General features: G+C 41.2%; 1 protein-coding gene across 1 annotated transcript; it reads right to left on the reverse strand.

The window, feature by feature from the left end:
• Window positions 1–1,594: 1,594 nt before the first annotated feature.
• TMEM143 (transmembrane protein 143) lies at window positions 1,595–26,678 on the reverse strand. Its single transcript, XM_014052467.2, has 7 exons — window positions 25,980–26,678; window positions 23,302–23,409; window positions 20,734–20,928; window positions 15,634–15,770; window positions 7,254–7,533; window positions 4,948–5,152; window positions 1,595–4,826 (listed from the first exon to the last, which is right to left on the reverse strand). The coding sequence occupies exons 1-7, from the start codon at window positions 26,172–26,174 to the stop codon at window positions 4,678–4,680; spliced, it is 1,269 nt and encodes a 422-aa protein (XP_013907942.2). The 5' UTR covers window positions 26,175–26,678; the 3' UTR covers window positions 1,595–4,677.
• Window positions 26,679–26,817: the final 139 nt, after the last annotated feature.

The raw sequence follows: 26,817 nt of genomic DNA on the forward strand, positions 1-26,817 counted from the left end.
TGGCTGACCATCTCAGCCCGCTGAAGCTTCAGGCGCCGGTAACTGGCCTTGCACTCCCATAGGTCTTCCCTCTGCTTGGAAAGCCTATGCTCATAGCCCCCAGTGAGGTGCTTCTGCTGAGCCTCCCTCTCAGTCAGATCCAATTTGAGCTGAGACAGCTATTTTGCCAACTCTTTCTCATGGTGGCTGCTTAGCTCCAACAACTTTTGGGGCTCTAAGGAGCCTGGGCGGGGAGGTGGAGTGGAGAGTAGAGGCTGACAAGGCACCCCTTCATGTGAGTGACATTGAGTTGGCCACACCCACCAGTCAGTCATTAGGCAGATCATATTAGTGGTCCGCGGGATTTAAAATTATGAATTTAGTGGTCCACGAGTTCTGAAAGATTGGTAACTCTTGTTCTAGGATCCCTTATTCACTTTGCACGTGTGGGGTATAAAATTGGAACGAGTTGCTTTTGGACTGCCTGTGCGGTATAACTACTGGACTGTCTGCCTCGCTAACAAAGTAACCTACTCCCATCCATATTAGGCAAAAGTGCAGCTTAAAGTCTACAGAGGGTGCTAATTTGCCATCTGGCAAAGCACAGATCTGTGCCTCGGAATGAATAAATATTTAATCTTGTTGAGATCTGAAGAATATCTGCTGCCAAGCACAAATAGGAGTTGCCTTTTTGTAAGAACACAAGCAATCTGAGGAATAATAAGAGCCCAGACTTAGCAAAAAGATTGCACTAAAAAGAGGATTTACTAAACTGGAGGTTTCTGCAAAGGACAAATGGTTGCTGGCTACTGCAGACTATTAGCTCTTTGGAAACCATGCTTAGAGCATTCAGCGCCATTGCTGAAATTTTTAAGTCACTGTTTTTCAAATTTAGCCACTTTAAGACGTGCAGACTTCCATTCCTGGAATTCCCATGCTAGCTGGGGAATTCTAGGAATTGAAGTCCACATCTTAAAAGTTATGAAAAACATTGTTTAAACAAGTAGGCATTAATACAATGTAGTTATGGTTTATTCTGTAAGATTTTCCATCCCAACCGGTTTCTCAATGCAAAAATGTGTTACCATCATTAATCATTGGGAAAGATGTTCAGATAAAAAGATTGCCTGACCAACATGGCCAAGTTGCCTCCGTTTTATCTCTTTATATATATCTATATAAATAAATGACTAGGAGTGTAAGTTCCAGCATAACTCTGGAATGCCTCGAGCAATTTCAACCAAACTTGATACACAGTTTGACTTACCCCCTGGAAACAAATATTGTGGGGGTGAGATACCCCTAAAACCCCTTGGGCTGTGTATTCTATTAAAATACAGCCTGTTGTGCCTTAAAATGGCTTCTACTGTACAGCGCAGTGGAAAGTTTTCAACATTGTTATAACTGCAAACAGCTGCTAAACAAGACGGAAATTAAACGAAGGTTGCCTGTGTTGAGGAAAAAGCAGAGTAGTTATTGCTTTGAAATCAATCGTTTTGCCCAGATGTCAAATTCTAATATAATATCTAATAAAGGTATTATTGGGGATTAGTACAACTCAAATAAAAAAGAAATTGCTCTGACAATTATATGGACCACCACAAGACACCACATGATCAGTTGCATTTTTATTGAGAGTCTTTAAACAGGGATAGCCAGATATTATTCTGATTTTTAAACTCCTCACCAGGAATTGAGCTCACCATCATGCTTTAGATGACAACATATAATCCATCCGTTTTACAAGCTCTTATGGCCCTGAAACTAGAAATGGGGTATCTGCCCTTGAGCTCTCAGAGACATATCTATACAAAAGTACATGTCTGGACTGTACATGTCATTCAGAAGCATATCAACAAGAGGTTACAATTAATCCTTGACTACAACCCTTCAATTAGTGATTAATCAAAGTTAAAATGGCACTGATAAAAGTGATTTAAGACTAGATTGCACACATATGACTGCCGCCTCATCCTCATGGTCATATGATCAAAATTTGGCAACCAGCAGTCATTTACAATGGTTGCATTGTTCTGGGGTCATGTAATTGCCATTTTCGATTTGCCCAACTAACGTCTCGCAAAGGCAATGGGAGAAGCCAGATTTGCTTAATGACTCCATGATTCGCTAGCAACTATAGTGATTTGTTTAGCAAGTGTGGCAAAAAAGATTGTAACCACAACAACTTGTTCCCAAAATTTCAAGTACTGGGAACTTCAGTAAAGCAGAACTGAAGAGGGTTCTTGGGTGAGAAGTGAAACATCTTCAAGGAAAAACAAAGTCCAGTTGCCCTCTGAAAAAGCACCATACAAAACCAGACACGCTGAAGAAAAGAAAATGCAGTGATGCACAAAAAAGTTTATTGCACATAAGAAAGAGACCTTTCTGTATCTCCCACAAACTATGAAGCATTCCCATTGAATGGAAGCGTGATTAGCATAAGCTCAGGCTCAAAGCCATCTGTTCTGAGGCTCCCCTCCTACCACCATCCACGTAGGTATCACCCTGGAAATCTCTTTGGCCAATATCTGGAAACAGGTAACTAGATAGCAGCACCAGTCTCCTTGAAGGATCCCAAGTGAACGGCACGGAAATGTTCTCAACTAAATCATTATACTACAAATGTGTTTACTATTGGCTCTCTTGAGACCAGAGCAGTACTTTTAAACATTTCCCTCACTTATCTTGAGGCTATGTCTATGATTGACCTTTCAATAGAACCTAGAAAAAATTGGATTGCTGCTCTTGTTGCTCCTGTCATACTCTCAAACTTGTATAGACAGAATACAGATCTGATACAAGCGTCTTTCTGGCAGCTCCCCAAAGAATACATAGGCTTTCTCGAGACGAAGGAAGATGGGAAAGAGAAATAGGAGAAAAGCCTCATGTCTTCCAGCTAGGATGGACAAGGCTGCACCTGTTTCGAGAACACTCTTTAGAATAAAGTACATGCACCCATGCATTGAATATATATCAGCTACCCATCCATATAGACAAAAGTCAATGTTCAGGGAGTCACCATAGGGATAGAATAAGAACAGATTCACATGAAAATGCTCCAGTTCATGCACCCTTTCCAATTCATGTAATATGCCATCAGGTTATTGTCAATTCTTAATGACCGCCTATATTTTCTCCTTGACATTTATTTATTTAAAAGTAAAAGTAAAGGCTCCCCTCGCCCATATGTGCTAGTTGCTCCTAACTCTAGGGGGTGGGGCTCATCTCCGTTTCAAAGCCGAAGAGCCAGCGATGTCTGAAGACGTCTCTGTGGTCATGACTAAACACCAAAGAAGCACAGAACGCTGTTACCTTCCCACCAAAAATGGTTCCTATTTTTCTACTTGCATTTTTACATGCTTTCGAACTGCTAGGTTGGCAGAAGCTGGAACAAGTAACAGGAGCTCACTCCGTTTTGCGGCGCTAGGGATTCAAACCGCTGAACTGACCACTTTTCTGATTGACAAGTTTGGCGTCTTAGCCACCGCATCCCTTTTTATTTATTTAGTGTATGACAAATACATAAACTTATAGTGGTTCGAATGTTAATGTCCAGTCCACCCAGCCATTCAAGGACAGGGTGGTCCAGGTTGAAAAAAAATCAGACATTGGGCTGGTATAAGCTCTTGATGGACATTCGGACACAATGTGATAGATATTTTGTCAAGGAGCAACACAGTCACACTGAGGGGTAGAGACAAGACCCCACTTAAACATTGAGTCTTGGCAGATACCATGTTCTCCATGACAATTTCTCTATGACCTGGTCTTCCAGCCATGCATGCACTGTCCCCATAATAGAATTCCTTAGCTGTGTGCAAATTCCCAGATTTCAAATTTGAAGAGCAAAATATTTGTATTTTAGTGTAAAAATTACTGCACCGAGAGGAATAGGGATCTATTTTTCCAGCAAATCAGAACTTACCTATTTATTTATTTTTTCTCTACAAACAACCTGAACTTGCTATTTTGTTCAGGGCCACACAGGATGAAAAGCGTGAACCTCTACCACCTCTGTAAAACTGGCAGGAAAAAAAAATTTAAAGCAAGGAAGCCTAGCATGTGATATGGCTTTCAAGCTTGGCATTAAGTGTATACTATGCAATTCAAAGTGCTGCAGACGTGATTTAATATATTTTTCAGAAATGCCCCCAGCAGGCTAGCACATGATATTAAAAACCCATCTCGCCCTAAATGCAAAAGAGATTCACTGCTTTGCACAGTGCTCATTTCAAATGTAAACTGCTTCCCCTCATTCCTTGGGGAAAGAAAAATAAACAGCTCAAAGGGGAAAAAAACAGCATGTTTAATAAAAAGTGCTGATATTTTAAAAGCAAGGAAGTTTCCTCTCTGCAAAGAAGAGAATCTGAGGTGCATTATGGCTTTGTATAATGAGGTCTAAGGTTGTACTCCAAATAGTACTTTCATAGCATGCAAATGTTAACATTACAGCACGTTTCCAACAGGATATCTGGAAGAAAATCTGGCGTTAACTGAAGCACATCTCGGGAGCTGAAATCCAATAGCTTCTAAGGATCCATGTGGCATAAGTAATTACACCACAGGGCACTGTTCTCTTAGAGCTTTGGAAAAATAAGGTTCACATCCTTTCGCCCTCAAAACCTGGCATGCTCAATACCACAGGGACAAGGCTGATTTAGAGCCCCAAACACCAATTAAAACAATCCTAGGAAGCTCTCATCCAATGACAGGATGGGCTGCTCCCTTAACTCCCAATTCCTTGAGATGCTTGCAGGCACGTTCAGCACAGAAGTTAATTTCAAGCCCAGAGCGTTGACGCAGCCAAGCCTCAACCTGTTTCCTCAGGTGTTCAACAGGGTTGCAGTCTGCAAACGCAAAGAGAGGAGTCAGAGACCCTGCTGGAGCTGAGACAGACCCCCAGAGAAGCCCCCCCCTTTGCCTCCTGGCACCCCTATTCCAGCCCAAGGAATCGAAATCAGACCGTACCTGTTTCCACCCCTGTCTCCTTAGGCAAGGGCTGCTGCTGGTGGTGCCGTAATAGGAAACTGTGTGCCAAGATGACTTCCTTGGCATGCTCCTCCTGGGCTCGCAGAGTGAGGGCATTCAAAAGCTCTGAGTTATTGGAGGTGCTGCGGTAGTACAGCATATGCACCAGTTCGAGAGAGTGGATGTTCCTCCGCTGGCCAAAGACCTATTAAAAAAAACATAGAATATAGATCAGCAACCCGCGGCTCAGGAGCCGCATGTGGCTCTTTCATCCCTCTGCTGCGGCTCCCTGTCACTGGTCAGCTCCACAATTAATAGGGCTATCGGTTAGGACAGGTAGAGGAAAAAGGATGCCGTGATAGGAGGAGACTCTATGGTGGGGGAATCGGACTTCTGGTTGGCTCTAGAATTGAATGGGGGGCTTCCGGTTAGGACCTTTGTGGCTCTTTGAGTGTTTAAGATTACTGACCCCTGATACAGCTCTTATAACAGTTCATTTAGTGACTGTTCAAAGTTACAACGGCACTGAATAAAGTGAACTTTGGCTGTTTTTTGTACATGACCGTTACAGCATCTCAATGGTCACATGATCAAAATTCAGATGCTTGGCAACTGACTCATATTTATGACAGTTGTGTGTCATGTTTTTGCAACCTTCTGACAAGCAACGTCAACGGGAAGCCGGATTCGCACATAACAATTGTATTATTAATTTAATAAGTGCAGTGATTCAAGTGTAGCAGGAAAGGTCGTAAAATTGGGCAAATTTACATAACCAATGTTTCTCTTTGCAATCAAAATCTGAGGCTCAATTGTGGCCCTAAGGACTATCTTAGTAAAGCCTTAGTAAGACCACACCTGGTATACTCTATCCAGTTTTGGTCACATTACAAAAAAGATGTTGAGACTTTGGAAAAAGTGTAAAGTGTAAAGAAGAGCAACTAAGATGATTAAAGGCTTGTGACTAAAATATATGAAGAACGATTACAAGATTTAGGTTTGGCCAGTCTAGAGAAAATAAGGACTAGGGGAGACATGATAGCAGCATTACGGTATTACAGGAAGGGCTGCCACAAATAGGAGGGGGTCAATTTATTTTCCAAAGCACCAGAGGGCAGGACAAGAAACAATGGACGGAAACTAATCAAGGAGAGACGCAACCTGGAATAAAGAAGAATCTTCCTAACAGTGAGAACAATTAACCAGAGGAACAGCTTGAGCAGGGGGTTAGACTAGAAGATCTCCAAAGTTCCTTCCAGCTCTATTCTTACTCTGATTTTGTATTTGAATCCTTAGGAGGCCAAGTGTGGCGGAGGGGAGGGTCACACGTGAGAGACATAGCAAAATGCAAAGTGAGATCCTGGCCTCTTGGAGGAAGCATGCCAGAGTGCACAGACACCTCTCTGTAACATAATGGGAACAAAACGGCACAGTTATGATAAGCTGGTAAAATGTTTCATGTCCATTATGGAAGTGTCATACAGTTAGGTCTCGATGGGAAAGAGGCACTCCCTTTAAGCGGCCTCTCTTTACTGCTAAAGTTAAGGGACAAGAATGGAGAAAATTACTGGCATTGTTTCCTGCCAGTGAAGCAGAAACCACAGACATTATTACAAATTCTGACAAATTTAAGACACAGAGAAACCTCAGCCTGCTGCTTCTTTCAAGAAAGTCCTGTAAAAAGAATATATCAGGAAAATTTCTAATCAAGCCCTAACCAAGGCAGCACACTGTCTCCTTTGCATTTATCGGCTCTACCCCTGCGTCAAAAGTACTTCACCCGCTATCAGTTTTCGTCTCAAGCAAACCTTAACCGCAAGATCTGGACTCCCTTCCCAGATATTTATTCAAAGAAAGCCAAAATGTCTGCGGGAAGACATAAATCTTCCTTCTACAGGAAGTTAAAAGGCCTCCTCTCTCAGAGCTGTCTCTTTGGCAGCAGCATTCCCCCCCCCCCCCACCAGCTGTACCACATGAGATTCCTCTAAGCAGAAGACATGTGCTCTGCCATAAAGCTCTTGACAGCTGTATGGGATAGAGGCCAAGCCTGCTTTCTGCCCTAGAAGAACCTCAATTAAATTAAGCTTGCTCCTACAAGGATAATCATGCCTCTCCATCTCCCTAGTCCAGAGCCCCCAAGAGCCCCTTCAAGAATTGCCCATGAATTATAATCGTTCATGTTACTGAAAGGGGAAAGTTATTAAAACATTATATTGCTGCATTTAATTAATTTGAAGGTCTGAGCAGGGTTTTTTTTTTTTTGGCTCGCAGCTCTGAATTCCTGGAAACCCTGGAGACGGACTTACCTTCCAGGCCCTGAAGGCCATTAAGGCAGCAAAGAAGATGAGCAGAGTGGTGGTTCCTATCTTGAGGTCGGACAGCACCACCATGCCCACGTTCACAAAGAGGGCCAAGCCGCTCACAACCAGCATAGTGTTGAGCAGAGCTCTGTGGAAGATGGAGGTGCGGACTTTGACCAAGGGCAGCAGCTGCTCCAGGCCTTCCAGAGGGATGTCCTTAAAGCATTTCAGCACCAGTTTGGAATTCTTGGTTCGGGCAGCCACTATAACTCGTTTGAAATAGTGCCTGGATTGGAAGAAAAAGAGGAGGAACTGAAGAAAAGCGATGTTAAGGAGGTGGATACAGACTCTTCAGATGTGGGCCAACGATTCTGCCCCGCTCTTAGATAGTATTGGCAGACTCCCCAAAATAAATACGAATTCAAAAAGGGCGAGATCTTACGAGAAAAACAAAACACCCAAAATGTTGGTGTTTTTCCATACGATCCCTATGAATGAACGTTGCAATCTACAGGTGGTCCTCAACTCATGAAGCAATTGAGCATTTTATGTTTATGTTGCTAAGCAAGAGAGTTTTGACTCATTTTGCGACATCTTTTACCACATCACTGCAGTTGTCAAGTTAATAATATGGTTGTTAAATGAATCTGGCTTCCCCATTGACTTTGCTAATCAGAAAGTCGTAAAAGGGGATCATATGTCCCCCCCCCCCCAGGGACACTGCAACCGTCATGAATATGAATCTGTTACCAAGCCTCTAAATTTTGATTTTGTGACCATGGGGATCAGTGGTGGGTTTCAAAAAATTTTGGAACCTCTTCTGTAGGTGTGGCCTGCTTTCTGGGTCCACTGGTGGAACCTCTTCTAACCGGTTTGGTAGATTTGACGAACCGGTTCTACCAAACCGGTGCGAACTGGTAGGAACCCACCTCTGATGGGGATGTGCGAACTGGTAGGAACCCACCTCTGATGGGGATGTTGCAACAGTCGCTCAGTGTCAGTGACACTGGAACTTTGAATGGTCACTAAATGAACTGTTGTAAATCGAGGACTACCTGTAATGTAATAGTGGGGGAGGGAGGGAGGGAGGGGATAAAAATGTCAAAATTTGGAGGGTTGTGTTTTGTTTTGTTGAGGAAAGGAATGCAACTAAGACACCTAAAAACAATGCCAACCCCTGCCCTAATCAGCAACTTCACAGTTCCTCTCTCCCACCTCTCTACTTCCACGACCAAAGCTCTAAATTCTGCAACAAGATATTGTAAAAAGAATAGCCTGCTGGCCTTTTACTCTGATTTTTTGAGAGGGGATCACTGCATTCATACATTAGGATGGACATTTGCTTTTACCTCCAAAACTTTAACCTTAGACTCTCTACTGTCGACCTCAGAAGTCTTTAAGTGGGGTGCATAAGCGCACCAGCGTGCCTAATGTTCCTGTCCTAATATTCCCTTGTATTCGTAGTCATTTCATGTATTCATAATCACGTCTATACTTATATCTGTTATCTAATTCATATTTGATGAAATAAATAGATAGATTAGATAGATAGATAAATAGATAAGCTCGGAACACTCTAGAGCTAAGCCGATTTTTGTGTTCTAGAGACGGTCATGCTCTTTCCATCATTTTACCTCAGTACTTTCAGGCCAACACAAAAAGCTATAGTGCAATGACTGCTACACAAGTGGAAAGGTGGGTCCCAAGAATGCACAGATCAAAGTCATCACTCAAAGAACCGCAGCTACACAATCAAATAACAACCTTCACAGTAATTTCAGAGGGTAGGGACTGCCTACCATGACACCGTTAACCATCCAAATGCATCATTCAGAATAAGGCTTTACAGGTAGGTAGTCTTTAAGTTACAACAGTAATGGAGCCTGCCCATTATGATCAGAGTCAGGAGGGCTGTTAAGCGAATCTTCTCACTTAATGACAATCCCCCCTCCCACATTTCTGCTCCTCCCAATGCTTTTGTTAAAGAAACATGCAGATTATTAAACGGAATATGGAGTGCCTCAAGGGTGGGGGAGACCCTGCGGGGCCTAGTGTAGGCACAAGTCCACCTGCCTTGGGCCACCCCACACCCCAAGATATTCCCTGCTCCACTTCCTGCTCCTTGAGGTCCCCAAAGTCACTTGGGCATCCTACTCATCGTCCTGAAAAATAATGCTGGCAAAGCTTTTGGTTTTCTTTTTCTCGCTAATGCTTGCTTTTTAGCTCTGCCAATATTAGCTGCGCCAGCATTATTTTTTACTCAGAAAAAGATGGCCACTTGTGGGTTGTGCCACATTGCCCAGCAACAGAGTGGCCTGTTCTCCTTCTCTACTCAGACCTCCTGAGCTCTGGGGGTCTATAAACGTTAAGTAAACAGTTGGGGAGGAGCATGTGGTACCCGGTGGGGTGGCAAAGCAGAACCAGCGTATGTGTATGTGGGTACACAGCAGGGCAGGATTGGGGGGGGGGAGGAAATGGGAGGGGGGCATGCTAAACTATCATAAGGGCAAATGGCCACAGGGATGCTGCAGCTGAGGTAATTTCATGAGTGAATCATAGTACCTTAGGGAGGGCTGTTGTCACAACCTTGAATGGTTGTTAAGTGACAAGTCATAAGTCGAGGACTACCTGTATAAAAGCTGCCAATGCTGTCCAAAGAGCTTCACACAAGTCAAAGCACGGGATACCTAGCAGAGCTGCAATACACGAGGGACCAGCTAGCAAGGCAGCGTTTTGACAGCGTGTTGACAGTGGAAGATTATATAGTAGACATGATAATTAAATCATTTGCTACACGGTTTGGTACAATGAAACCGATGAGGACTTTGCGGCAGAGCAGTGCCAAAAAAAAAAAGTAGAATCTTCCAGGTCAGGGCCTTGTCAAGCCAAAATACCAATATAGGATGAATGGCCAGAAAACGCAAAAAGAACTCTTAATACAGGTTTTATGATGGTTCAGATAAAATGGTACAGATACAGGTAGTTCTTGACTTACAATAGTTTGCTTAGTGACTGTTCAAGGTTACAACGGAACTGAAAAAAATGACTTATGATCATTTTTCCCACTTACGGTTATTGTAGCATCCCCATGTTCAGGTGATTTACATTCAGATGCTTGGCAAATAACTCATATTCATGATGATTGCAGTGTGCAAGGGGAGGGTGTGTGTGTGCCATGTGTCATCCCCTTTTGCGACTTTTTGACAAGCAAAGTCAATGTGAAAGGCAGATTCACTTAACAATCCGGGTTACTAATTTAACAACTCCAGTGATTCACTTAACAAAAGTGGCAAGAAAAGTCATAAAATGGGGCAAAACTCACTTAATTAATTTCTCACTTAGCAATATAAATTCTGGGCTCAATTGTGGCCGTAAGTCAAGGACTGCCTGTAGTCCTTAACGTACAACCACAGTTGGAACCAGAATTACTGTTGCTAAACAAGGCAGTTGTTCAATGAATCACACCCTGATTTTAGGACCTTTTTTTTGCCACGGTTTTTAAGCAAATCACTGCAGTTGTTAAATGAATGATGTGGTTGTTAAGCCAACCCAGCTTCCCCCATTGACTTTGCTTGTTGGAAGCCGGCTGGGCAGGTTGCACAGGGCGATTACATGACCCCCCCCAGACACTGCAGCTCTCATGAATGAATACATGCTGGTTGCCAAACACATGAAGTTTGATCACACAGTCCTTGGGGAGATGCAATGATTTGTAAGGCCTGATGGTGAGTTCAGTTTTTCCAGTGCTGTTGCTACCAGTCAATAAATGATAATTGTAATCAAGGATGACCTGTATTTCGGTGACGAAATACCCCCGAGTCAAGGCCCTAAAACAGTTTTGAGAGCTTTCTATACCACCAGACGCTCCATTACACTGAAGGATCTCCAACTATGGCCATTTGGTATTGATAACCAGAGCATTACACTGAACTCCCCAACTTGGTAAAGACGAGACACAAGGTCTGAGAGAAAAATCATAGAATAAATCTAGCATTGGAGGTAAGTTTGAACTGGAGCTGGAAGGGGTAATTTACATGATGATAAAAAAGAGCTGGAAACACTTTTGAAAGTATATTCTATCAATACGGTTGCAGCCATGACAGCTGTTGAATATTGTGCAGAGTTTGATATGACTCCACCTGAAATTCATATATTGACTTCTATATTGTAACCACTTTATCTGGATCAAGGAATATGCCCCTAACTGAAAAATATTAGCCCTAAAACTGGAAGGAATTCAGAGGCGATAATTCCAAATTTGCAGAAAGACGGAACGCAGAAAGACTCTTTTAACATAAAAATGATATCCCAGTTTATCTGGTTTCTAGATAGTGCCACAATTCAACACCTATAGATAGTTCTTGACATGCGACCACAATTGAGCCCAAAATTTCTGTTGCTAAATGAGACAGTTGTTAAGTGAATTTCCCCCCATTTTATGACCTTTCTTGCCACAGTTCTTAAGTGAATCATTGCAGTTGTTAAGTTAATAACACGACTGTTAAGTGAATCTGGCTTCCTCATTGACTTTACTTGTCAGAAGATTGCAAAAGGGGATCACATGACCCTGAATCACTGCAATGGTCATAAATATAAATCAGCTATCAAGTGACTGAATTTTGATCATGTGATCAAGTGATGCACAATGGTCAAAGTATGACAGTCATGTCACTTTTTTTGTGCCCTTGTAACTCCAAACGGTCACCAAATGAAGCCGAGGACTATCTGTACTGCATAAAACTATGCAGGCTTTAAAGATTACAAGGGCCAGACATTTCATAAGGTTTGTGGAGCCATCAAAAGATAAAAGATTTTGAATTGCAATAGCCAATCTCCAACAGGAAAACAGAGAAATCTCCAATGATCTGGTCAGATATTTATATCGAAGTTGGAATTCCAGAGAACTACTCAGGCAAATCATTCTCTGTAAGAAAGCAGGGGAAGCGAAGAATACTGTATTTTTCGGAATATAAGATGCACCTTTTTCCCCAAAAAAGAGGCTGAAAATCTGGGTGCATCTTATACATAGAATACAGCATTTTTGCCTCCTAAAGCCTCATTCCTTCACCAAAATGGCCGTGCATAGCCTTATGAAGGCTTTCAGAGAGCTCCTGGGGAGGGCATAAATGAGCAAAAAATGGGCCGTTTTGTCCCCCCCCCCAGCCCCCAGCAGCACTCTATAAGCCTCCATAAGGCTATGCATGCAATTTGTTTGACAAAAAACAGGCCGGTTTTCATGAAAAATGGACCGTTTTTGCTCGTTTTTGGGTCCCCCACCTCCCAGGAGCATTCTGCAAGCCCCCCCTAAGGCTATTCATGCCTTTTGGGAGGGGGGAAACGGGCCCATTTTCACAAAAAATGGGCAGTTTTTGGGAGGTTTGCAGAGTGCAAAAACTCCCCCCCCCCTTTTTGGAAAGCTCTTTAACTGATTGATGAGAATTACATTGATCAAGTGCTGTGCCAGCAGAAACAAAGGTGCTGCAGATTGTCAGCAATTTCCTTCTCCAGCACATGGATACACCTGGAAACATCTACCTACCTACCTACTCTCTCTCTCTCCCTACTTACCTACTGTATTTCTCTATCTCTTTTTATTTCTCTCTCTGTCTCTCTCTATCCCTCTATCTACCTACCTACTTTGTTTTTAATTTGCCTCTTCAAAACCTTGGTGCGTCTTATATTCCGGTGTGTCTTATACTCTGAAAAATATGGTAAGTACATCATTGCTATATGGGATAGATAAGACCAAGTAAATTCACCGTACTACGAGACAAAAAACGAGGTCTATCATTTTTTTGGTTCCACCACAAAACCGCGTTCGACGAAACCGCGCTCGCCGAAACCGCGTAGCTGACGTCATCAACAGGGCGACAACAGCGCGGAGACAGAAGCACGTTGTAAACGCTAAACCTAAAATTAAACCCTAAACCTAAACCTAACCCCCCTAAACCTAATCCTAAATCTAACCCTAAACCTAACCCTTAACCTAACCCTAAACCTAGTCCTTAACCTAACCCTAAACCGAATCCTAACCCTTAACGTAACCCTAACCCTAACCCTTAACCTAACCCTAAACCTAACCCTAAACCTAACCCTTACCTTAAGTTGAATCGGCTTGCTTTCAAAGCGCTATTTAAAGCGCCCTTCTTTCTCCACGCTCGCTGTTGTCGTCCTGTTGATGACGTCAGTGACGCGGTTTAATCGGGCGCGGCTTAGTTGAGCGCGGTTTTGTCGTGCCACGATTTTTTTTAGGGTTGTAAAATACTTGGATTAGGAACTAATGGGTCTTTTATAGGCATGGAAGTAACTCAATTACCCTTTTGACAAAAAGTTTCAGATTTTAGTCTTGAGGGTGATGATACAAGAGCCCTGGGGGGGGAAAAGGGCACATTATTATGTCAGGTATTGCCAACACAGATGATCTGGAGGATGCAAAAATCAGGAACAAACAATTGAAAGGAATGTTTGTACAAAAGATGGAGTGATTGTAGCCAAATCACTCCAACCTGTTGAGGGGAAAAACAAAATATACATAAAATTGATAATAAACAATAATTACAAACAACATTTTATAATTTTCTCCGCAAATAATCTTTGCCCCGAATGATGTTTCCTCAAAGCTGACTGGGACAATGTGGAAAAGTGTGAACATTTCTGTGAGACTTCTATTCTTGTTAAGATATAAACTAAAAGCATCCCAATTTGGTTGCTGAAAATTAATTTGTGTGTAACCTTCCATAGTTGAACAACTAAAACCTATCTGGCAAGGCTTATTTTTCATTTTCTGATTTCATTTCATAATCCCTTCTGCTTCAGAACAGTCTTGCACTATCACATGCCAAAAATGTCATATGTTGCCTGACATCCTTAATCAATCTGGACAATCAGTCAAGCATGACCAAACCTGCTATAATTTTTTTAAAAAATACACAGTATTTTACCATACCACTGTATAATAATCTGCTACGTCAAGCTGTGTTAATTCATGAAGAACAATCAATACGGTACTTTGTTATGCCTAGTAATAATATCTCAGCATTAATGCAATCTTCTATAAAAATAGTTGGCAAAAAGTAAGAAGGTCCCAGTGGAATATAACTTCCTATCTATGCTTTCACATTCCTTGCCATCCAACTATAATATGGTAGAATGGAACTTCTGGGATGAACATCTTTATATCCCTTTCATTTTTAAAATTATTTGTCCCTTTAAGACCATTTTTTGACTCCTGGCAACTGTCTGGAAAAGTCCTTGCAGTTTTATTTGGCAAGGTTTTTCAAAAGTGGCTTGCCTCTGATTTCTTTTTCCTAGGGCTGAGAGTGTGTGACCAGCTTAATGTGAGTCTGTCCACAGTCCCTAAGTCAAAATTAGAACTCACAAATACGGCTTCGGTTACAAGTTAAGAATTGGGTCATAGATAATAAATTAAACATATAAACCCATCACCATCCAACAGAGTTGTTGGAAAATTAAGTGCCATATGCATTTTTATGTTTTTCAATCTCAGCAACTTTTAAGATTTGGACATCAACTCCCAGAACATCCTAGCCAGCATGCCAAAATTGGCACATCTTGGTTGACGAACTTGAAAAACACCGATTAAAGGAACTGGGAAACAGTAATCAAACCCTGTCAGAGCAGGTATGATGGAAGAGAGCACAATCTGGCCAGCCCAAATGCAGCTCAGAATGCCCTAAAAAGGCTTCTGGAGGCAAACCTTAGCATTTGATGAAATGAATCACAGATGAAAACATTTAACTTCTAAGAAAGAACATTCACACCACACACCCCCAAGAATGTATTTTTCAATTTTCTATCCACAGAACTTTAAGGGGGAAAAAATCAGTACTCTTATTTTATGAACATTTCACTTAGAAGCCATAAAGCATTTCCCTCCAAGTTGTAAAGCGCCCCATCTATACTATCTCATTTACAACAGCACATAAAACTGGGTGAAAGAACCACAGTTCAGTAACAGAGTTTTTACAAGCAAAAAGCTTCAGGTTTATGAGACAGGAAAAGAACCACATAAATTCACCAAACCATGCAATTGATTTCTTAAATGTGTGACTGGGCCATCTTGAAAAGGTGAGGAAAATGACTGTTAGATTACGTCAAGGATCAGAGATGATATGCTTCTGAATTCAGTGGCAAACGAGTATCTTGAGGGCAAAGCTGCTCTCAATATTTGGTGGTGGGGCCCTACTCAGACTACCAGAATGCGAGTCTATGGTCTGTTCCATCACTGCTCTTCTTAAGACAAAGTAGGTAACATCAACCTAGATGGACAGAAATCTGACCTGTTAGAAGACTGAGTCTTGGGAATACTCCCCCAAAAGGATCTCCAGGTGGCAACAGATACTAAGGAGACCATTTTTTTTCTTGCCTGTCTGCAGGAATCCGAGCAGTGCCGAAGAAGCCTGCCCTCTGGGCTCGAGTTGCAGCCATCACTCGCAGAGGTCCTATCCGTTGGCCCAGAGCCCAGAAGGTGATGTATTCGTATTGATCCAAATTCACTGTCACCTGAAGAAGGGAAGCCAGAACTGACATGAAAACACAAGTTATTAGGGACTCCCACATTCTGAACATCACAAAGTGATGGGAAACAAACCATCTATCACTGTATGACTGGTGAAGCCAGCCGTAAATACCTGTCACCTGCTCAAGTCTGCTTATCTGTAGGCTTCCCCAGGTATGCTTAGAAAGAGGGCTGCTGCCATATGAATCAAAGTGCATGTCAAAATTCAGTGTCTTCCCAGCACTGCTGAGCAATGCTTGGTAAAATGAGAGAGCCCAATTTGGAAGGCATCAGATTCTTCCACCTCCACCCTGCTACCTCTTGTAGCACCTGTCAGCTCTGGGAAATGGTAAATTTATTTGTTTTTTTTTCCCATCCTGCCTTGTTTTTATAAGTACCGTACTTTTTCAGAGTATAAGACGCACCAAGGTTTTGAAGAGGCAAATAAAAAAAAGTTTTTGCACTCTGCAAACCTTCCAAAAATGGCCCTTTTTCATGAAAACGGGCCCATTTCTCTCCCCCCCACAAAAGGCATGAATAGCCTTTAGGCGGCTTGCAGAGTGCTCTGGGGTGTGTGTGTTAAAAACAAGCAAAAAATGGCCCATTTTTTTCAAAAACGGGCCCGTTTTTGTAAAAAAAAGGAACCTTATAGAGTACTCCTGGGGACTGGGGAGGCGGGGTAGAATTGAGCAAAAAAATGGGCCATTTTTTGCTCATTTCTGCCCTCCCCAGCTCCCAGGAGTTCTCTAAAAGCTTCCCACAAGTTATGCACCATCATTTTGGTGAAGAGGGCGGGGCTTCGGGAGGCAAAAAAATGCTATATTCGGTGTATAAGACGCACCCAGATTTTCAGCCTCTTTTTTGAGGGAAAAAGGTGAGTCTTATACTTTGAAAAATACGGTAACTCAAGAGGGCAAACATACAATACATAATGGTCTTTCCTCCTCCTCTTTTCCCAACAACAATCCTGTGAAGTGAGTTGGGATAGAAGTGACTGAATGACCAAAGGAAACCCAGATGGCTTTCGTGCCTAAGGTGGGATTAGAACTCAGAGTTTCCTGGTTTCTAGGCCAGCATCTTAACTACTACACCGAACTGGAAAATACAATGGCTTTCATATTCATCATCTCCATGAATCAGCCATCTAACAACTTGTAGCTGATCTGTAAACTCCAGATGGGGATGTTAGACAGACCAATCTGGTTTGAAAGGGGTGGATTTTCTCACTCACAAAAATAATAGAGATAGTCCTCAACATACGTCAATTCCTTCATGGCCATTTGAAGTTACAACAGCAATGGAAAAAGTGACTTATGATCATTTTCAGACTTATGACTGTTATGATGGGGTCATGTGACCACCTTTTGCAATCTTCTGTCAGATAACGTTAGTGGGGAGCCTGATTCACTTAACAACTGCAGTGATTCATTTAACAACTGTGGCAAAAATGGTCGTAAAATGACACAAAACTCACTTAACAAATTTCTCACTTAGCAACATAAATTTGGGGTCAATTGAGGTTCTAAGTTGAGGACTATCTCTATGCAATTATGACCTTGGTGAAGTGCATCAAGGATCTGAGAGGAAGAGTCAGCGATAGCCCCAATTTGTGAGTAACCAAAAGATTCAGGTTGATCCCAGTTTCAGTAGGTCTCCTGACTGCCTCCAAAGTAACAGGAAGCAAAATGTGACAAATTTTATATACCTTGCAGTGGCTGTTGAATACTATTGGTTTAAGGCTGAAAACATCACTTTAACACTGGAATATCAAAGGTGTTTGTTGCTGTTTCAGGAATGGGTTGTGAAGAAGATAAAAGTAACTACATGGGCACATACCCACTGTCTACAAAGAGAAAACCCAAGATGGCAAGGCATATGTGTTACATGCTTGGATCCTAGCAGGGCAGGGCCCTCTATCTGTAATGGGAATTCCATGCCTAATGTAAATATTTTTATATGTGATTTCTCTGACTGCAATCTGAAAAGGGGAAGTTTTTGCTTAGTCTCATTATCTCAAGCCAGGCCTATCCGTTTCCAGCACTGCTCAGACTCTTACAGCAAAAATGCTAATCCTATCCCTTCCCCCCCCCCCCCCCCCCCGCTTTTAAAGTTGGTGAAGGCAGATTTTCTCAGGCTGGGATTACGCACAAAGGCAAATTATATAAGCAAGATAAGATGGATAGGATAGAATAAAAAATAACCTCTACGGTCCATTTTTTCTGTGAGCACACTTGCCCACATTAAAATTGAAATTCTGTTGCCTGCTCTCACCAGAAAGTGTGTGTGTGTGTGTGTGTGTGTGTATACACACACATACACACGCACGCACACAGACAGTCCATTTTGAATACAGAGCTGAAAGAGGAAGTGTGAGAATTCACAAGGTTGATGCTATATGGAACCAAACTGTCACTGAATCTGAAAGTTCTGCTTTGGATACCACGAAGCTCCTCCCAGAAGGTTACAAGGAAAACAGGTCATGAAGAGGATGTGTAGCGTCCCTGACAAGTAGGAAGTGAACTGCCAATAATCTTCTCTGCCATCCTCACCATTCTTTGAACTGCCTTCCTGTCTGAAGCAGTAACACTTCCAGTAGAACAATTTGTTTGGCTCTTTAACTTTTTTTTTTTTAGTAAATAAAAAACAGATGCAAAAATAAACAAACAAATCAGAATCTACCAAAGGATAGGCAAACTGTGAACTGAATATAATCCCCAAAGTTCTGTTTTGTAGCTTTCAAAAGTCATACTATCAAATTTTAGAAGCAAACTATCAAGATACATGATTCATGCTTTTTTTCCCAGCTGAAAACATTTTGTAAAGTGTAAATCTTTCTTTAGATTTAATACCATTCAGCATCTACCTGCCTTGTGGTTACTCCCTCAGCAGCCTCAAAAAATAAAGAAAATGATGATCTCTAGCAGCCAAGATATCCTGCCACTAGCCAGAAATAACTTTGTACTCCGTATGTATTAACTGCATTTCATGTCTTAATAGATACAATTTCCCTGAAAATAAGACCTTCCTAGATAATAAGCCCAATTGGGCTTTTGAGCGCATGCGCTAAAATAAGCCCTCCCCCCAAAATAAGCCCTCCCTGAAAATATTGCGACAGTCGCAGCCATGAGATGACCACACTCGCTGCCTGCCTCCTGCACCTCAAAAATAATAAGACCTCCCTGAAAATAAGGCCAAGCGGCCTTATGTTGGTGTCAAAAGAAAATAAGATCCTGTCTTATTTTCGGGGAAACATGGTAGTAGCAATATAATAGATAGATATCTTATTACAGGGTCTTATTTTCATTTGACTCCCAAAATAAGCGCTTGGCCTTATTTTCAGGAAGGTCTGATTATTTTTGAGGTATGGGAGGCAGAGAGCATGGTCACCTTATGGCTGCTGCTGTGTTGCAATATTTTCGGGGAAGGCTTATTTTCAGGGGAGGGCTTATTTTAGCGCATGCACTCAAAAGCCCGATTGGGCTTATTACCATGGAGGTGTTATTTTCGGGAAAACAGTGTAGATAATAGCAATTTGTCACCATATCTTGTAAGACAACTAAAGTTGTAAAGATAATAGGCAGCATATAATTTTCTAATAAAGGAGCTACATGTTAATTATGAATAAGGCACGACATAGGCAACTGTAGATGATCATATAAAGTGTAAGACAAATCTATGGAGAAAAAGGCTAAACTTTAACATGTCTTTTCTCGAGCATCAGACGGTATATGCCTCTTAATATGATCAATTGAAGTTATGACTGTTGAGGAACACAAACAAGTTGTCATTCGTATCCCGGTGAGGGCTTTTTAATTGGCAGTAAACCAGTTATAGGGCAAAGAAACTGTGTTTCTTAGTTGCCTTCAAAAGATATCCGGCTGGAAAAGGTCAAAGTAAGGCAAAGCAAAAGGCTGAATAATACTGAGAAGTTGTGAAATTTTTATCTGTGGGCTTGGAGAGATCTAAGACCATCCAAAGAAATTCTAGGATTCTGTTTCCACTCATGTAATTCGCCTTTGTACATAACCCAAGCCTAATAAAATCCCACTTCTCCAAACTTTAAAAGAGAGGGGAAAGGGATAGGATTTGCATTTTATTATAAGAGTCTCAGAAGACAGTAGTGCTGGAAACCGATAGGCTTGGCTTGAGATAATGAGACTGTAAGCAAAAACTTCTCCATTTCTGATTGCAGTCAGAGACATCACACATAAAAATGCTGATACACAGAAAGCCATCAGGCAAAATTATTGTAACTTGTGTTTTGGGGTTGAATTTATTATTATTGGCCATGGTTCCGTTAAAATTATTTTATCTTTTGTATTTGTTGAATTGTCCTGCAGTGAGTTGGCTGTGATGAATTGGCCGTGGTGAGTTAGTAGCAAGTTGACCCATTCCAAGGAAGAGAACCTGAGTAACTGAAATTACAAGAGGTATGTCGGGGGAAATCCACAGGTATTATCTGCATCTAAAATGTTAGTTTGTTTTACCATTCCAGGACCCCTTCATCCTCTATCACAGGGATGGTTAAGCTTTTCGGCACCAAGTGCTAAAACAGGAGAGCATGCATGTGCATGTCGGAGCGCCAGAACCCAGAAGAGAGCAGCTGGCTGGTACGCATGCATGCGGCAGCCAGCTGCTCTTCCACGTTCCAGCACGTGACCAGCTGGCCACCACGTATGCGCACGCCGGAACCCAGAAGAGAGCAGCTGGCTGGTGCACATGCACGCCGGACCAGCTGGCTGATTCTCATGCTCACTGGACCAGCTGGCTGGTGCTCATGCATGCGATGGAACCTGGAAGGGCAGCTGGTGATGGAAGAGCAGCTGTATGCCCATACAGAGGGTTCTGCCTGCCATCTCTGGCATGCGTGCCACAGATTCGCCATCACAGCTCTATCACATATAACATAGATGGGACACCTTGGAGGAAAAAGATGGAATGGGGGGTGATCTTTTTTGCAGGGCACACCTGAACTTCATCGTGAGGGTGATTGACAATCAGTGCATAAGCCAGTGCTTCTTCTGACAACTTGTTGAAGTTGGCTTGATCCAACAGTGGTTCCATCGTGGCCAAAACTTTATGTTCTTTTATTAACCGTTCGGCATCTGTCAAAGGGAATTCCTGCAGTGTGTCCCGGTCAGGATCAATAGGTGTATAGAGTGTCTAGAAGGGGAAAGCATAAGTGGGAAGATTAATGCAATTAGTATTCATGTAGCCTATTTGCTTTATGTCTGGTCACTATGAGCAATTTATTATTGAAAACATTATCACAACAACAGTGGGTGAACAAGCAGAAGGAACGAATTACAAGTAGTCCTCGACTTACAACAGTTCATTTAGTGACTGCTTAAAGTTACAATGGCATTGAAAAAAGTGACATGACCATTTTTCATACTCGCATCCCCATGATCACGTGATCAAAATTCAGATGCTTGGCAACTGATTCATATTTATGACGGTTGTAGTGTCCTGGGGTGATGTGAATACCTTTTGCAACCTTCTGAAAAGTCAATGGGGAAGCCAGATTCACTTAACAACTGGGTTACTAACTTTTAACAACTGAAATGATTCACTTAACAGTAACAAGAAATCATAAAATGGGGCAAAATTCACTTAAGTGTTTGGGGCAAAAATGGGACAAAATTCACTTAACAAGTGTTTCGCAAAGCAACAGAAATTTTAGGCTCAATTGTGGTCACATATCGAGGACTACCTGCATTCCGTCTTTGCTGTACCGGTTAGTTTCTATGCTGAACGGGCAGAGAACACAGATTTTTCTTCCCCCACCAAGGATAGGAATGTAACATTTCACTACACTCATCCAGAAAATATTGTAGGAAGGGAGTCATCTAAGTTGATGATAAAAATCAGCAGGAATTTGGCAACATCTTTTCTGACTACAATAACACACTTTATTAAAAGGCATAAAATTTAATGTTTAGTCAGGAAAGATGCTATCACTCTCCTTCCAATTTCTCGTGCAGTAAAAGTGTACTAGAGAAGGTGCTTCCGACCTTGGCAAATTTACGACTCGTGGACTTCAACTTCCAAAATTCTTCAGTCAACATGATCCACAGTCTAGCATAGTGCACAGTCCAAAGTCCACAAGTTGTAAAGTTGCCAAGGCTGGTGAGACCCCTATACTAGAGGACAGAAAATTATACTGGTCATCATTTCATCTGCTTTGGGATCAGTATTTTAGCAACTTTTGCTCAGGCAAGCAAAAAAATGTCAATCTTGATTCCTGCTCAAGATTGGAAATGTAACACACAGGATGTAGGAGAGTTAATTCTCCCAAGATCTTTTATTTTCAAAACAAAATCCCCACAGAGGGTGAATGCTAATGGGAGATGTTGCTATCAGAGCAGCTGCAGACATCCCTGCATTCTATAACATTTTTGGGATGAGCAAGTGTCTCATAATACATCCGGTAGCTATTGGTCTTGATTCAGACAACATGCTGGATCAATTTTAAAATACACCAACTTACTGAAAATCAGAGTTCAGTTTGTGACTGAGAAATGGTTTTACTGGAAGACTTGGACTTATGATCACAAATGGGATTCCATTGCTAAGCAAGGCCATTAAATTCCATAGCTAAGCAAGGTTGTTTAATGTTGTTCCTAATTTTATATCCATTTTTGCCATGGTTAAGTGAATCAACTGCATTTGTTAAGTGAATCCAGAGTGATCCCATGACAATGGGACAATACAAGCATCTTAAATATGCTGGTTGTCAAGTACCCAAATTTGATCTTGTGACCTCTGAGTTGCTGCAATGGCCATAAGTGATAGGACTGGCCATAAATCCTTTTTTTCAGTGCCATTGTAACTTTGCATGGTCACTAAACAAATGGTTGTAAATCGAGGACTACTAGATTACAATCTGACCCATGCTCAAGATTGAGACAAATTGCCATGATCTCATATTCATAAAGGAAGGACAGATAGTGAGGATGGATCCATTTCTCCATCCTTTCGATTTTCATATTAATTACAGTGGCACCTTGGTACTCATCTGCTTTGAAACTTGTCAAATTTGATAGTCAATGCATTTTGATGCAAAAATGTTGTCCCAGTATTCATCATTTGTCTTGTACTCAAAGCAAAAGCTAGAACCTGTTACTGGTGGCTGCCTTATGACTCACTACATTATTCCTTATGGGAAAAATATGTTTGGTACTTGTTTTTGGTGCTCGCTGTGCCTCCTGGAACCAATTAACGATGTGTACCAAGGTACCACTGTATAAGGAAATTGAAGCTACCTGTTATTAGAAAAGGAAGTCAAGCAACCCAACCAAAAAGGCACACAGTGACCTGCATTTATCTGCCATTCCACTTGGTAAGGAGCTATTTTTATTTAGAAATATGGCAAAATGCTTTGCTTAAATAAATACAGGTAAATATTTTGGGGGAATGCTCAGTAACATTAAAACCCTTACAAACAATTGTTGTCCTAACAGTCAGCTCCCTTGCCATCTTTTACATAGCCTGGAACAATTATAAATTGCCTGCCAAAAAAAAATTTGCAACTACCTGTAGCTGCTCCAAAACAGAGTAGTAATGGTGTACAAGGGATGAATCCACCTGAGACACAAACTGCAAGAATGAGATACGTTCTTCATGATTAGAAGAGTGGAACTCCTGAAAAAGGGGGAAAAAAGGACCTGATTAAATCTCTAAATGGCCATAAGAAGCAGTCTGTTTATTGAGATGTTCCTTGGGTAGTACCAAAATAAATACAGCTGTTTACTCAGTTCTGGTGCACTGTCATATCTCTGTAGCAGTCAATTAATGGCCTGTATAGCCTCTTGCTGCAGCACTATTATCCTTACAGTTTTCCATTTATTTCAAGCCTCTTCTCTATAATACAGCTTAAAATTGGTTTGATATAAATGTTTTTAAACATGACCTGCAATAATGCTCAGAGGAATTCTGCAGTCATAGCTACTGGAAAAATCCTCTTTCCCCAATTCAAAACTAATCTACAATGTAAGTAGCCTAAATTCGTCAATAGGCATGTCTGAATCTTCATGGAGGTATAGGCTTATTTGTAGAGTTTGGTCTCCATAAATGAATTTTTGGATAACAGGTCGGCTAGCCAACATTTCTAGTAATCAATGTACCTTGGAATGTTTGTGTACAATGCCAGATCCTAAATTTCTATTTATTAGAGAAGGAACCACTGTTCAATAACAGAATGTATGTTTTGAATGTAGAAAGTTCCATTTTTTTAAAAAGGGGTACAAAGTAATAAACATTTTGATATTCTTGAAATTTTAACAGTTTAGGAGAGAGATACCGATAATCATAACTTGACAGTTGACATAAAATACATGGCTTTAGAAAGTTGTCTTAACAGATTCAATAACAACATCCATCTTTATAACAATACAGGTAGTCCTCGACTTAAAACAGTTCGTTTAATGACTGTTTGAAGTTACAATGGCACTGAAAAAAGGTTTTTCACACTTACAAACCATTGCAGCATTCCCATGTCACATAATCAAGATTCAGATGTTTGGTAACTGACTAATATTTATGACAGTTGCAGTATTCCCAGGCCATGTGTTCGCAACTTTCTGACAAGCAAAGGCAATGGGGAAGCCAGATTCACTTAACAACCATGTTACTAATTTAACAACTGAAGTAATTCACTTAAAGGAAAGATAGTAAAATGGGGCAAAAACTCACTTAACAAATATCTCACTTAGCACATAAATTTTGGGCTCAATTGTGATTATTAATCAAGGACTATCTGTAATGAAATTTACATCTTCAATTATATGCTTTGGGTCTCCCCCAATGAGAGAAAAAAATGGAATATTTCATAAACAGACTTCAGATTTCCAATCCATACTTTTTTTTGTTTCTCCACTTTTTTATCCATGACTATAGAAGAAGTGGCCATAAAGAACTCCTGGACAAAAAAAAAAAGGTCCTAATTTCTATAAGTTACATACATCATTATTAAGGTGGGTAAATTTATAAGGCAGGGTCATTATCCTAATTTGTCCCTTATGGGAATATAAGCATTATAATTTAGCACTAATTCAAGTCTAAAGTGCAAAGGGCTTATAGGTTGTGTAATCTCTATCTGCCTAGCCATAAATTTCAAAAGAATTTGCTTCATATTCTCCAGATCATTATTGTTCAATGTACTCCAGATCTTATGTCAACTTTTTATAATCTCTGCTAAGTATATGGACTGCTTCTGTCTGGTAAAGGCCATTCTACCTTCTAGAGTGAGTCTCTCTAATATGAGCCTTCCCATTTAAATGAGAAAGGTGTATTTTCAGATTTAATCATAAAAGATCCTACATGTCAAATGATCAAAGCAAACATGAAGGGCTTCCAGGATAACATTATGACATTACCACCATTCCTCAACCATCAAGGAATCTAGATAGCTACCAATTGTAATTAGAATTCCTCTTTCATTCCCTTTTATATCCTTTTCCCCTTCCTACAAAAGATTGTAATTTGCCACCCTTTCATTTTTTTCATGCCATGCCACTCAACATATATAGGATAACTGCCTTCTCCTCCTCTCCACATGCTATGCTTTTTTTCCCATTTCTTTACATTTGTTGAACAAAACTTAAACCACTGTTTCCTCTACTCCTCAATTTCTACATGAACAGCACTTTGTTTCAAGAAGTGTTTTCATCTCTTCACAATGTTCTCTTCCAAAGGTTCATCCCATTTGGCCCATCTCACCACTTCAGAAGGTTGCCCCATTTTTTAAAAAGATCGGTTTAATTCATACTCCACATTTTCATGAAGACAGACCCAACTTTACAGGAGAAAGGGACTGCCTCCAGAGCTCTGAAATGAAGGAAAATTATGTTCTGAAATCAAGATTGCAGATAATTTGCTAAAAGAAAATACCTGATGTACTAAAGCAAGCACTGTCTAGGTCAAGAGAAACTACATTTTGCTATCCAAATGGATCATGCACATCAAATAAAACAGTATACAAGATATTACTGTATAACACTTCACACTATTGCTGCTTGTGTTGTCTATAAGAAGGGGTGATACATTTCGCTTGCTTCTATGATTTCACCAAGCACTATAAGCACATTGTAAAAATTGTTTATGCTGTTTTGAGGCACTGAAACACTGCGAAAGCCGAGAGGGGGGATTGTGAATGTTGCTTTTGTGAAATGCATTCAAGGGATCTTGGAATTGATACAGAAGCCTATTTTTACCTTTACCAGGGCTTCAACCAGTTGGTTCTTGGAAAATGGGATGTATTTCTCCTGATAATCCAGTGCCCAGTTCTGTGGTTCTGTTGGCTTCCGTATCTTCCGATATTTCATCATCGTGGCAGCAAGGGAGGCCTTGCCACGCAAAGACAACCCTATAATCTTGGTCCCCAGGGCTAACCGGGTTATGCTCAGCATTCTGGGAGAGTCCAAAGCTTAACAGTTAACAAAATGGCAGCACAGGCATATTCATATTCCTTGGCTAAGTTTCCTCAAGCTGACATTTATTTTGCAAACACACTGCTTGAAGAGCTATGGCAGGCACCTTTCAAAACAGCAGATGTAGAAAGCTTTGAGAAGCCAAGTAGAGCAAATCTATCTTTTTGATAAACTGTAGGCAAAGAATGCTCAGTTAACATGGAGGTACCATGCACAAAAGGCCAGGTACTTTCCCCCCCCACCACCACCACCCACAATTGCGTGTGAAAGCAAGCTCACAACCAGGACAGAACAACGGGGGTTAAAAGCCACTGATCAAAACCACCAGGCTATCCAAACTGTTGAAATTAAGCCCCCCCCCTCCCAATTTACAAACCAAGGTGGTTATTTTTTCTCTCCCCCTTCACACACACAGACCCAGACACACACGCAAAAACCGTTTTAACTACAGATCCAATTCGGACCAAAAAAAGAGAACAAGTCCACTATTGGAGCAACGAGCTCTGACCTTTAAAAAGAAGCCTGACATTGAATCTTGGCGGCACATGCGCACAATGTTCCTTTCTCTCTTCCGCCCGCAATTCTAACCTTTTAGCTATTCCCGGCGAACTTCACATTGCGT

The sequence above is a fragment of the Thamnophis sirtalis genome, unplaced genomic scaffold (genome assembly GCF_051295495.1).
Source record: "Thamnophis sirtalis isolate CommonGarterSnake01/CBP01778 unplaced genomic scaffold, rThaSir2_p1.2 scaffold_4, whole genome shotgun sequence".
Classification (NCBI taxonomy): domain Eukaryota; kingdom Metazoa; phylum Chordata; class Lepidosauria; order Squamata; family Natricidae; genus Thamnophis; species Thamnophis sirtalis.

Bases quoted from the DNA above. Each gene is read 5' to 3' on its own strand.
- TMEM143 (XM_014052467.2), bottom strand. From the start codon at position 26,174: ATGCTGAGCATAACCCGGTTAGCCCTGGGGACCAAGATTATAGGGTTG. The intron at 20,929-23,301 runs GTAGTTGCAAAT...TTCCCCTTCTAG, and splicing joins CTGTTTTGGAGCAGCTACAG to ACACTCTATACACCTATTGA. The intron at 4,827-4,947 runs GTACGGTCTGAT...TTGCGTTTGCAG, and splicing joins GGAGACAGGGGTGGAAACAG to ACTGCAACCCTGTTGAACAC.